The sequence below is a fragment of the Anabrus simplex genome, chromosome 11, assembly GCF_040414725.1.
Source record: "Anabrus simplex isolate iqAnaSimp1 chromosome 11, ASM4041472v1, whole genome shotgun sequence".
Taxonomy (NCBI): Eukaryota; Metazoa; Arthropoda; class Insecta; order Orthoptera; family Tettigoniidae; genus Anabrus; species Anabrus simplex.
This window is the reverse complement of record NC_090275.1, coordinates 14073659-14087926: the sequence shown is the minus strand read 5'-3', so window position 1 is coordinate 14087926 and position 14268 is coordinate 14073659. Positions and strand designations below refer to the sequence as shown.

Genomic DNA, 14268 nt, shown 5'->3' with positions numbered 1-14268 from the left:
CAGTTTGTAATAAAGACATCAGGAATGCTGTAGAAGTACAAAGAATTCAAAATAAGATTGATGTAATTAAACTGAGATGAAATACAGTTCCTTGAGTACGCCAGAAGAGCATCTACTTAAATCTTCAGCGAGATGAGGAAAGGCCAGAAAGCAATGGAAAACCTCAGTAGCAGAGAATATTACAGAGTGTTGGGAGATGAATCAGTCTTCCATGAGGAACGGTCAGAGAGAAAACAGAGATGCAGAGCCCTAATAAATCCTGTGGGAAAACTGCAAATGGGATGTAAAATAATAAAAAAATACTCGCCTCTTGTCCAGCTCCCTGCCGCTTGATGCTATCCCGTGAGCAAGGAAAACAGAACTTGTGATGAGGAACGGACGGGCACTGCACAAAGTGGGTGTCTTCTAGCCTTTCTTGGCACAGTGTACATTTGAGTGTTGTTGTGCTAGGATTTGCTGCAGCGGCTCCTGTGGTGCTCCCATTACTGCCACCATTTCCTTCCGTTGGTGCGCCAGCACCCTCGTTGCCGGCTCCGTTAGTGTTAGCAGCCTCACTCGACGAGACAGTGGTAGAACTGACATGACGACTACCCGATGATCGGCGCCCACTCGATGCTAAAATCAAATTGAGAATCCATAATTAGCTTTACCCTAATATCTAAAGGAAAAAAAAATACTGTTCCTGTTTAAACAAAATTATCACAAACAGAATAACTGAATAATAATAATAATAATAATAATAATAATAATAATAATAATAATAACAACAACAGTCATATGGCGTCGTCTTTCGAGTGACGTCCAATAAGCAATCTGCACATCTACTAGGATTGAGTACTATTTACAATTAATTCTAATGCTGAAAACTGCATACGGACCCAGCCACAGAGCCATATAATTAACCAAATCCCCGTTTCGGCAGGAATTGAACCCGGGACGTTTTGGATCAAAGGCCAACATGCTAACCATTCAGCCACACTGAACTACCAGCAGAAAATTCTTAAACAAATGTGGATGGCAGGTCTTGAGAAGAGATAGGAACAATGGTAATCAAACATAAAGAATGAAGAAAACAATGGGCTTTCATGCAATAAGAACATGTAGTAACATGAAAGAGCCAATATTTGGGGAAACTTCTTTTGAATTTAAGAAATTCATCAGTAAAAGAAATGAGATGAAACTACATTATAGGGAATAGATTTTACGAAGTACTTTCTAGGCTTGTATAGTTTGAGAACAGTTGTTCAAATAAATTATTCAGGAACATTTACATATTTCAATACCAATGAACAATAGAAAGTATGAACAATAGCAACCATAAAATTTGCATATGATCACAAATCATAAATTATAGTAAGTACAAGACAAATGGCTATACACAGTGACTGTTACCAAGCGGCAAAACTGCAATTTCATGCCTAATGATCTTACATCCTATACGATACTGAAGACTGTAAAGCAAGATTTTCTCTGCCTCGTGACATTTCCAAGTTGAAGGATACGACAGGTCAAAACGAAAACACCCTGGACAGCAGTCAAATCAATGGCAGGGAAAGCAATAGAAAAGCAACTTTTCCAACTGATACAAGCAGGACATCGGTGAGAGGAATAAAATGTGGACAGGTCAGTGCCCTCATTGCCCTGTAGACACTTACTGCCACAAAACATGGGTGCTGAAAAAAGCAAGTTGACAGAAGCTCTATGATGGAATCTGCAATGATCATCGTTTAAAGGGGCCTAACATCTAGGTCATCAGCCCCTAGTTGGAATCTGTATTCCTCAACTTAAAATAACACCCTTGAAAGTAACATCCATGCCCAGAAAATTTAATGCAGAATATGTATTTTTTTAAGAAAACAACTAACTGCCCGAGGCCAAACTGATATTGGAAAATCAAATGGTGAAATAAACCACAACACCAGTCTACACAGTTTCTAAATGAGAAGCCATTGTTCCAGTAACAGTTGAAGACACAGCAGAGCAAAATTGTCAGCATACCCTCCTCACTCACTGGCATACTGTCACCCGCCTGATGGCCACGTTCGTCAAGGCACCAGACACCATGGTTATGACCGTCACCATCAGAACATTGGCCGACAGAATAAGACAGGTCGTGGTATACAGTTTATCACTAAAATGAATACCAAAAACCTGGATTCAATTCCAAACACCTCTCCGTAGTGTTTATATGGAGCTGATGGCGATTCGTCCATCGGATGGAGATATTAAGCCTTGTTATTCAGTCACCCATGGGCATCAAATAGAAAGACCTGTGCCTGACACTCCCAGCACCAAAAGCCATACAATTGACAACAATAATACTATCAACATACTATCAAACGTACATTATTAGAAGAAACACGACAACAGGTCAGCATCGGAAAAGGACAATCTCCAAATCTTCAAATGGTAGGAGTTCTATCCTGCCCAGTCTTAGCACGCATATTCATCTGTATCTTTTTCTCTTTTCCATTTTCTTGGATTTATTTGGCTTCCTCTTTATCCTACACGTACCACATCACGGCGGCCAGATGATCCTCCAAGCGTGTTGAAGCCCAGCCCCTGATGAATGGGGTAAGCAGAAATGAGCTTGTAGGGGGATTTTTTTTTGCTACTGACACACGCAGATCTTATGGCAATGATGGGAGGAGCAACGGCTATGGTTAGGAAGGAAGCTGTTATGGCCTTAAATAAGGTACAGCTCCAACATTTGCTTACGTCCCCCCCACAATTTGTTTTACGTCGCGCAAAGGAAGCGGCCATGGCCTTAATTAAGGTACAGCCTCATCATTTGCCTGGTGTGAAAATGGGAAACCACAGATAGCCATTTTAAGGGCTGCCAACACTCCTGAACGCAAGCTGATAGCTACGCGACGCAAACTACGCGGCCATTTGCTCGGATTTGCCCAGCGTGAAAATGAAAAAGCAGAGAAAATGAAAAAACATTTTCAGGACTGCCTGAAGCCACACCTTCCGAATGCAAGCTCACCGCTACACAAAACTCCTCAATTTGTGTTTTCTTATTCATGTTCCTACTTTTCTATATTATATGACTTCAAATATTTAGAATATTATCTAAGAAGCACAGTGAGAATTCTGTACACTCCATGAGAATATGGTGTATAGTTAAATTTTGTAACGTACTGTAACTCTAGTACTAGACAAAAAAAAAAAAAAAAACCCATGGCACTACAGCCCTTGAAGGGCCTTGACCTACCAAGCGACCCCTGCTCAGTCCGAAGGCCTTCAGATTACGAGGTGTCGTGTGGTCAGCACGACAATTCCCTCGGCCGTTATCCTTGGCTTTCTAGACCGGGGCCGCTATCTCACCGTCAGATAGCTCCTCAATTCTAATAGCATAGTCTGAGTGGATCTTGAACCAGCCCTCAGGTCCAGGTAAAAATCCCTGACCTGGCCGGAAATCGAACGCGGGGCCTCCGGGTAAGAGGTGAGCATACTACCCCTAAACCACGGCGCCGGCAGTACTAGACAGAACACAGGAGGGAACAACACAGGACAAATGGTGCCAACTGTATTTAGGTAGAAAATACATACACGTGCACCACTGATTGGGTAAAGCTATGCTTTGTTCTGTAGCATTCTTGTATGACTAGTATCTCTGTCCACTGAAATTACTAATATACTCAAAACATATTTTATTAAGTAATAAGCTTGTAAGGAAGACAAACACAGCCATGAGAAGACACATATACACAAATTATTTCTATTTTCCTGAATTTTCCCTTTGAACCATCTCAGCCTTGCAGTAGACAGTAATTGCTCATAAATATTATAACACACAACAAGAAGTATTCTTGTTCTAAATAGAAGCAGATCAGTAAGAAAGCAAACCCAGCCAATCAATACAAAATGTAGTAGTAGTAGTAGTAGTAGTAGTAGTAGTAGTAGTAGTAGTAGTAGTAGTAGTAGTAGACTTGGAAAATGAGCCGACCTCCAATTCGAAATTTGCTGGGAGTGTCGCAAAGTGGTGAATGTTACTGCTAGTAATGAATGATGGACACTAAAGGCTTCTTCGATGAACCAACTGCACGTCTCTGCAGTGTGTATATATTGCAGAATGTTCACGATGCCATGGATAAACCACGCCATACAGAGGTTCTCTATTGTGCCACAAAATCATGTGAAGTCTTAAAACTCGCAAAGAACAGAAAAACACCTACAATATTTCAGTCCTATCTTCCAAAATAACAAATACAGCCTGATACAAATGATCACAGAAGGCAAGACAGAGAAGAACATGGATGTAGGTGGAAAAGATTGATTACCCTGGATACAGAATCTTCGACAGAGCTTCTTCAATGCCAACAAAATGGCAACTCTGTTTCAGGAAACACAAAATGGGAAAATTACTCTGTAATGGTGGCCAACCTTCTGTAAGAAGACGGCACAAAACAACGAATGTCTTTATGGACAGCTGAAACCTAATGTACATATTTCTTATTGTTGCAGGGGCAAGTCAGCCATTTTTATACTTTTGGCTTACAGTATTTGTTGCCTTCGTTCAACCAGAATAATCTTTGAAAATTAAAAACGGACGAATAAAACCAATGCGTAGCTCAATTACTTTCGACAAACAGAAATGAGAGAAAATGGTTTATACCTAGAGCAAATAAATGTTTTAGATCTTCCATGATCTCACAGACAACAGCAGTTGGTAGCATTCCTTCACACCTGTTTCAACAGGAGTAATGTACTATCACAATGAACAAAGAAGCGACTTGCCTCCACCATTACAAGCATCACAATGCATGTAAATTTGCACCGCTTATTGTTTCAATGAACTACCATCATCTTAACAGATTGCTCACAAATCTTGATCATTTTTAACTTGCACACAACAAACTTGGCGTAACAAAATATTTTGTAGAACTTTTGTTTTGGATAGCCATTCAGAGTGTGTGTGGTGGTGGTCAACATGTCAGTACCTGAGGAATTTTTTCAACTTTTCAAAACAAAGAAGCCGAAAATTTGCAATATGATCCATTCTGTACGTACTGTAGTCGAGCTTACAAAAATTTTCTTCTATTTCTCACAATCTTTATATCATGTGAACCTCACTATACTACTCACCTCATATATACAGGATGTAATTGAAATAACGTACGTCATTTAAACGGGTGTTGGAAGATGGTACCGGTATTCTAAGCAAACGTCTTAAAAATGTTACTCCTATCTTAATTAGTGTAGAAATAATAATAATAATAATAATAATAATAATATTATCTTCATCATCATCATCATATGGCCTCAGCAACCGTGTGCAGTCATTTCAATTTGACGCCACCTGCTGTCTGCTTGTCAATTTCGACGTTCCATTTTACTCTAGGCCCACTAGATGGCAGTGAGAGTAAACCAAAACTCTCTTGGGCATCTATGGCTGAGATTTAATGAATTTTGTTCGGTGAACACCAAATGTGTCACCAGAGATCTTTTACATGCCGACATCGTATGACATGGAGTGTCGAATGGACTTTAGTCCGCCCTTCAAAAATCCGACTACCTCTGCCAGGTTTAAACCTGCTATCTTGGGATCCGGAGGCCGACAATGTACCACTGATCCACAGGTGTGTTATTAGTGTAGGAGAAAATAAATCACAAAACTTTGGTCAATGTTTGTGAGAGGTCATAGGCAATGTGGATACTCAACTCTGCTGAACAGAACGTGAACATCGCTGTGATCTCCCCAGTTTGCCCTCCCCTCCACAGCTGTGCACTTTTTTAGGTCGTGAGTTGTTGAGTTCATGCAAAATGACTTTATCGAAATCATGAAATAAACAATATAATTTTAATATATGGAGCGGCAAGGTTTAATAGAGACCAGGCAAGTTGGCCGTGCGGTTAGGGGCACGCAGCTGTGAGCTTACATCCGGGAGATAGAGGCTTCGAACCCCACTGTCCGCAGCACTGAAGATAGTTTTCCATAGTTTCCCATTTTCACACTGGGCAAATGCTGGGGTTGTACCTTAATCAAGGCCAAGGCCGCTTCCTTCCCACTCCTAGCCCTTTCCTATCCCACTGTCGCCATGCGATCTAACCGTGTCGGTACGACGTACAGCAAATTCTAAAAAAAATATATATACATAGAAAAAATTTAATAGAGCAAGGGTGGGACGAATCCATAAAGAACCTTTTTCCAACCGAAAAAACCCAAGTTATCAGGCTTTTGTCACTGTTCTTGAGAGACTTCAATACACTGGACAACTACAACCCACTCGGTCACTCACAGCAACAACATGTATAGACAGCAGAGGAAGACATTTTAGACTTTGTCAGAAGTGACCTGGGGAGGAACATTAGAACAAAAGCCATGAGGTAGGCCTAAGTGTGTCTCACAATGTTGTACATTGAACACCATGAGCTGTTGTACCCATCTCAGCACCTTCACAAAACAGATTTTCTGCATGGGAAGTGGTTCTGTCCGTGGTTTCCGAGTAATAAACGGCAACAGACCGATTTCCTTACCAGAATTTTTGCTACTGATAAATCTTGTTTCACATGAGGTGGAATAACTTTCTTGACCTTGATGCTGCAGCTGAGTCTCTTCTATCACCTGTTATTTCAATTACACCCTACGTATTTCCTCCTCAATCACCCTCCCCCTCACAATTTCCGCTCTCCATGATGTTCAGAAGAAAACTTATGCTGTACAGAGTGACCAAGGAATTTTCTTTTTCATTTATCCATTACACTTAGCACTGTACTGTCTTCAACAACGTCTTTGAACACCTCCATATTTGTTTCTCTCCCTCCCCAGCGTCTACAGTTTATACTTTTCCAAATCCACATCTCTGCTGCTTCTTCTTTCCCCACAGTCCAACTCTCACTACCATATAACAGGATGCTTCAGGCAAAGATTTTTGCAAATTCCTTTGTCAGCACTACAGTCATGTCATTCTGGACCAATAACTTCCTTTTATTTGTAAAATCTTTCTTTGTTAGAGCAAAATATTACTTTTGATTCTTATCCTGTAATGAGGTAAGGGTATTGTCTCACTTGTTCTGTTCCAGAGTTCTCAACTATAATGTTTGTGGTAAGTGGTTTGGCATACACATAGTTCTCTTGGTTTTTTTTCCCCCTTTTTTTTTTACAATAGATTTTTAAGAATATCTATTCCAGTATATTTTAAGTTAGGTTACATGTACTTTCATTCTACAATTACACGTAAAATTTCCAGTCAAGAATTTTAACTGATATTCATACACTTTTCTTACAAGAGAGAACAGAACAGAAAAATGTCAACTACAATGCCATGGGAGGACTTGGGGATACCCAGAAGAATGCACAAGATGGAAGAGGCAAAGAAGAGGACCAACAGACAGAAGATGGCTGCATGGAGTAAGAAGAAAGGAGACTGGAACAGAATGTTGGAGAGCTGATGGAAGGATAGGAAACAATGAAGAGGTTTATATTCCAAACAGATCTGGCCAGTGCAAAATGATTACTTATAATTTGAAGCATTGGTTTCATGAAGTAGCTAGGCTTAGGGCTAGTTTAGGTTTCTAAGTTTAATATATATAATTCTGTTGATTTTACTTGTCAATTTGGTTCAAAAATGTATAATATAAGTTTAAGCTGCATTCACGTTTCCCACATTGACGATATTATGAGCGCAAACTTACTATGAATAATGTGAGGAAGATCGTCTGGAAGCATTCCACCTCCAAGTACGTTTTGTATAGATAGGAGTTTTCTTATGGTAAGCATTTCCGACGATTTCTGGAAAGCCATAAAAGCTCGGAAGCATCAGCAATGTACAAGGCTCGCAGCTAACAGCGTACTTGCCTCGTATTTGAGAGGTTGCCGGTCAGACCGGCCTTCCCGAGTGAGGTTTCCCAGGGTTTACCCCATTCTCTCCAGATGGCTGACGTGTAGGTACCTTGAAATTAGGCCATGGCCGTCTCCCTTCCCATCTCACATCTTCTAGGTAAAGAAATAAAAGAAAGAGCTGATAATGGAAAGTGGAACAAAATAAAAGGTTAAACTTAGTAAAAATTGAAATAAATAAAATCAGAAACTTAAATAAAAAATAATGTTTAAAAATGTATGTACATACGAACCCAGGCAAGAAAACTGCAAGGCTGAGAAACATACGCCTAAATGACATGAACTCAAGTTCAACATCATTCTAGGCAAATTTGAAGAATATTTCTTTAGCAAATGGTGAACTACCTAAAAGGACTTGATTCCAAACATTTTGAACAGTCCCACCCTCCCCTCCCCCAGAGAAGAAAAAGTGGGGAGGAATATTAACAATTATATTCAGCTGATATACCTGGAAAAGGCTAAAGGAAACTGAAGAAACAAAAGAAAGGAAGTCTATAGTTTCAAACGATATTGTCTATTTTTTGAAATGTTCGAACTAGGAAATTAAATCCATCCCATGAACAACAAACAGGAGCTAAATCTGTCCCACACACGTTTCGAAGATATTTACCTGACGAATTAGGCGAGTGTTGCGATCCCCTGGAGGCAGACCGTGGTCCTCCCGAGCCTGGAGGACTGCCTCCAGCGCTGCGCGGGGAGCCGGGTGGAAGCGTGTCCGCCACCGACATGAGCGCTGCCATGGGCGACTGACTGCTTCCTCCTCCGGCCTGCTGCTGCTGTTGGGACTGAGGTTGCTGTGAGGACGGTTGTCCACCACCGACACCAGGCTGCTGGTCTGGAGGAGAACCGGTGCGGGGCCCGAGAGGAGAACCGGCACCTCCATTTAATGGCACCACTCCGGGGTAACCTGAACACAACCAAGACATGCTACCAACAAAGCTAAATAAAACAAAATAAAAACTAAAACCACAACCACTGGGAGGACCACAAGGTAAGTCATTCCACCACCTCATAAGTCAAGAGTGCAGCTAACAGAGCATTCACCCAATCAGAGTTACACAGCAACAGAGGAGTAAGATTGAGGTAGGTAAGATATCTTCTGTACTGCAACAAGAATCCTGATACATTAATCCCACTTCCAACACGATTGACTCGAGTAACAAAAATGAAAGCAATCGCTATAAATTCCATTTTGAGGGCCAAACTGCTTGGTTACGTTCCAAGTGGTACAGAAAAGTCTGTAGAAAAATCAGTACGCAAATACCTTTGACAGTTCATGAATGGGAGATCTGAACCCCTCCTAATACCAATCTTGACACAGTGCTGGGCTGAGGGGCTGGAAGGTTTATGCGGGAAGGTGTTTTCAAAATTTGACTATCGTATTTTGGAAGGTATCAAACGTAAAGACATGCTAAATAAAGACTCTTTTTGTTGAAGACTGAACCAGTCTCTCGTAACTTTTAAAACAAATTGTAGACACGCTGTTTTGCTTCAGTCTGACAGTGCTAGTTTCACACAGTTTACCTGACTTTTAATGAAGAGGCAATGTGCATACTATATTCCAAAGATTACTTAATCTTACAATTAGCAGCAGCACAAGAACTGAAGACCATTCACAAAATATGTATTTTTCACACAACAATAGAACACAAGTGCAACGAGTTAAAAATTAATTTGCTGAAAAGAATCTAGTCAGCGGGCTAATTCTATAATCTCAGTGAGCATGGCATACTATAGAATATTGTCTCTTACTTTGTACTGTACATGTTAATTCTACAAAGTCTCTGCAATGGAAGAAGGTAACAATTCGGTTTCCTTCAGTTATGGCTTTGACTACGGGACAGCTGGAGAGTATCCACTGTCTGTTGTAAATGGAGACTAAAATAGGACCACGGTTCCCCAAGCTGAATCTGGCACTACTTCCACTTACTTGCGCCAGGCTCCTCACATCCATCTTTCCTATCTGACCTCCGCTGGTCAACTCGTGCTCCTTTCCAACTCAGGCGGTATTACGTTAGGGAGTCTTATTTTCCCACCCTTCTACGTAGACCCTTCCCTTTATTTTGCCGATACCTTCATTCTTCGAAGTGGCGGACCTCTTCCATTTTCCTTCTAGTCAGTGTTAATAGAGGCTGGCTGCCCAGTTGTTAGAATGAAGTCATGACCACACACTCTCAAAATCAGAATATCCCAGAGCAAGAACAGACATTTCGTCACTCCTCTTCAAGGCAGAAATTTTTTCTAGAATAGGAACCCCATGTAATTAATTATACATTTATGAAGATCTTTGGAAAATTCGTATTTTAATTTTTGAAAATGCACAATCTTTTGAATTTTTGCTTATAACACCTTTATGGTTAGTCAAATTTGCCCTATTTTTGTTCATCCTTAAAAATAGCTATATCTCAAGAATTCTGCATAATTTTCAGCGAATCATCCAAGTAAGTTACGAAGTATGAGGCAAGACTATGAGAGTAAATAATGCAACGTACAGTTCAGTGCTGTGCTCATATGCCACTGGAGCCTGCACTCTTCAATAAAATGCAAGTAGGTATATAAAGACAAGAAACGGTTTCCACGAACCCTCACCAGAATGTGTATGCAACCTCTGCGGGAAGGCCTGTAAGCGCTACCACTTCAGTGAGTGCCACAAGCGCACTAAATCTTTAATGGAATATAGCAAAGAACAATGAAACCTAACTCTCTGCATGTTTGTGCGCTTTTCTTATTAATTAAAAAAATACATAAAGACAAGAAGGAATATGTTCACGAAACTTGGTACAGAGACAAAGAAAGATGATGCTACAGTAAAGGTGAACATTCTTTTACTTCATAAAGCCCTTTACTTCCGTATAAAATACAACCTAGGCCTAGTTTGAAAGGCAAGTCTAGTTCGGTAGAGTGGTATGATTTCAATGTAAGTAGAAGTAAGTATAAGTACAATTCCGATCAAACTTAGAAAAGCCACTACCGGGCGAGTTGGCCGTGCGCGTAGAGGCGCGCGGCTGTGAGCTTGCATCCGGGAGATAGTAGGTTCGAATCCCACTATCGGCAGCCCTGAAGATGGTTTTCCGCGGTTTCCCATTTTCACACCAGGCAAATGCTGGGGCTGTACCTTAATTAAGGCCACGGCCGATTCCTTCCAACTCCTAGGCCATTCCTATCCCATCGTCGCCATAAGACCTGTCTGTGCCGGTGCGACGTAAAGCCCCTAGAAGAAAAAAAAAAAAAAGCCACTATATTTCATTCTTCAACATTAGTACCACTTACATGTGACTGGCTGTGGGAAGAGTGAAGCAGCGCCTTTGTGAATGTGAAAAACAATCTGTTTCTATTAGTTTGCAAGAAACTACCGATTTTCTATTGCAAGGTGAGCAATGCATCATTGTATTTCACGTTGTTATAAGTTGGAAGCTGTCTTAGCTGAGCTCTGAGACCTTTTCTTGAAGTGCAATGTGCTATTTATAATACCATATCTCCACAAGCACTCATGTTGAAGTACATGTGGTACATTTTCAATTGGATGGAATGGTACAATTTCAATCATAGATGTTTGCATTTTTCTTACTGTAGATACCACACACAGAAGGTCAGAGAAGAAAGTTTATATGAAACGGTCAATTATGCACCTTCACTGACCTTCAGTCACATGGTTATCAAAGAAACAATACCCTTGCCCAAAACTCCTGAACTGACACTTCTTCAAACGGTCAACCCAAAACGAAAGATCATCCTGTCGCTGAATGTAATGAAAGACTGCAATGTAAAACTAATTCAAGCATTATGGAAAATGCTTCAACTTCAACTTTTTATGTTCCAAGCGCTGTATCACCCGACGACTCTACGAAAATAAATCGTACTACCGGACGAGTTGGCCATGTGGTTAGGAGCGCGCAGCTGTGAGCTCGCATCCGGGAGATAGTGGGTTCGAATGCCACTGTCAGCAGCCCTGAAGATGGTTTTCCGTGGTTTCCCATTTTCACACCAGGAAAATGCTGAGGCTGTACCTTAATTAAGGCCACGGCCGCTTCCTTCCCATTCCTAGGCCTTTCCCTTTCCATCGTCGCCATAACACCCGTCTGTGTCGGTGTGACATAAAGCAAAATAGGTAAAAAAAAAAATCTTACTGTCACCTGAAAAGAAATCCCAGTCCAATAAATGAAACTGAATATCCCCATTTAACATCAGATCAGCATTTACAGATTGTTATGTTCAAAAAAATCTCCGCTTAAGAATTAAAATAGTAAGAAACATTAATCAAAAGACCCCAGTTGCTTTACGTCGCACCAACACAGATAGGTCTTATGGCGACAATGGGACAGGAAAAGGGTAGGAGTGGAAAGGAAGCGGCCGTGGCCTTAATTTGACTCGTGTGAAAATGGAAAACCACAGAAAACCATATTCCGGCCTGCCGACAGTGTGGTTCGAACCCACTAAATCAAAAGATAACCGGCATATCAAGCACAACAAATCATGAAGATGATAAAACTCAATGAGAGCAATTGAAAGACAACCAGTGTAGATTTTGTCATTGGGATTATAACTGAGAGAATTAAGTGATAAAAGGACAATGGACTGAAAGCCAGTCAGCAATATGTGGTATTATGTAATATGTGTTGGGGGAAAACAAAAGGGATACTTTGTGTATGGAAAATGTGTGAGATCCAAATTCTACTTCGTGTACTCAGAATTGTACCACCAATTGGAAGTATAGGTCAAAGAAAGACGAAGGGTGTGAAAATGAAAAACTCCCTCGTCTCAAATCTTGTTCTTTTTTAACTCTGATGGTATTAGGTTTTCGAGGCCTAGGGATCTTTCTCTTTCATGCCCTGCGTGATCCTAGCCTTTCTTCTGCAAGAATCTTCAGTTTTTGAAGTGTCGAGCCTCTTCCATTTTCCTTCTGATTGCCTAGTTGTACTTCCTCTTGAAACAATAATCACCACTACCCACGCAGTGAGCGACTGTTATCTATCTATATACAGTAAATAAAATTATAATGTTGTTAGTACACATCAAACTTTTGCCTCACACTTTGCTATTTATCTGTGATTAGTTATGCAAAAGTCGAAAAAAGATTCGGTTCAATTTTAATCTGTCAGTCAATTTCTCGAAACTCGGTATGGATAACCGGGTTGCGCATTAGGTTATGTACAGTATGTCATTTGTTGAGTATACAGAGACGTATCGTGGGCCAAAACAGATGTTCAATTTGTCTGTTAATATTAACAGTACCGTATCAAAAAAAACTGTATAAAAATAGTTATGCAGAACATAATTTCAATTTTATGTTCCGTGTGTTTTTCCCGTACGAGAAATAACAAAGCAGATAATCGGGATTTTGACAAATATGTCTTATGGTTGGGGGTCATCTGAAAATTTGCGTTTCGAAATTATCCCGTCACAAAATGCGTGAAGACAATGTCGTAAGGTTGGCGGTCATCTGAAATTAGCAGCCGTTGATGGATGGCCATGACCGAGACATATTTATGATCATTTCATTTTCGCAAAGAGAAAAAAGGTTTTCTTTTTCACAAACGCCCAATAATCTCCGCAAAATATCTATTTACTGTGCCTAACACAAAATGTAGAAAATGTTATTTCCAATATGTTTACGTCCCATACATGTTTACCGTATGAGCTATGGTAATTATTATTGCCTGACACGGAAGTTTTCGAAAACCTGTCAGGGAAGGGTAGCAAGATCGGTTTTAAATATGGAAAGTAATTAGCACCGCAGGACGAAGGTTGTGATGAAAGTGAAACATCCAGACCCCGAGTTAAAATATAGTGGCTGATAAACTTCAATTCCAAGAACAAAGAGCCGACCAGGTTTTAATATGATATTGGTTTTCAATTTGTAAACCATACAAAGAAAAACTTTTTTCTGTACAAACTCTCTCTAACCTCATAATGAACAGTAACCTGAACGACCAAGTTGCTGCTGTGGAAAATGGACGCCTTGGCGTATCAACGAAAGGTCAAGTTCGTAAGACAAGATTCCTCGCCTCGCTGATGACGTAACGTAGAGAGGAATGCAGCAGGTAGGCGGTACAAGGTGGCGCAATGCTGCGCACGTCAGTGAACACAACGGGACCGAGTATCAGCTGGTGCCACTACATCCCACTTTAAAATATGACAGCCTACTTTACAGCTGGTACAGCAGCTTGTGATTATTTCTTCCTAAACACCACTGAAACGCTCATTTAAGTACTGGTCACGACTTCTCCCCTCCCCATTACAGTTACCGCATAAACCTAAATTTATCCGTTCATACATCACCTAGTTATCAACATTTCGCCTTAAACGAATATTTTAAAAACGTTAAAAAGCATCATATAGATAGTATCCAACAAAACAGCAAACTTTACTTTTATTATTAAATGTGCACAAACGTGCACATAGTATGTAACATAATACTGTTC

General features: G+C 40.5%; 1 protein-coding gene across 3 annotated transcripts in view; it reads right to left on the bottom strand.

Moving 5' to 3' along the window:
- The window catches only part of Pits (Protein interacting with Ttk69 and Sin3A), a 37877-nt gene that overhangs the window by 8866 nt on the left and 14743 nt on the right, over positions 1-14268 (bottom strand). The window contains exons 2-4 of one of the 3 annotated variants that reach the window (XM_067155501.2): positions 8457-8753; positions 7805-7942; positions 485-615 (exon numbers count right to left, since the gene is read on the bottom strand). In XM_067155501.2, coding sequence (XP_067011602.1) covers positions 7827-7942; positions 8457-8753 — 413 coding nt within the window. In that variant the 3' untranslated portion in view covers positions 485-615; positions 7805-7826. Of the gene's footprint in view, positions 1-307; positions 616-7804; positions 7943-8456; positions 8754-14268 lie in introns of those variants that run through there. The other 2 variants (XM_067155499.2, XM_067155500.2) reach the window with 2 other exon arrangements.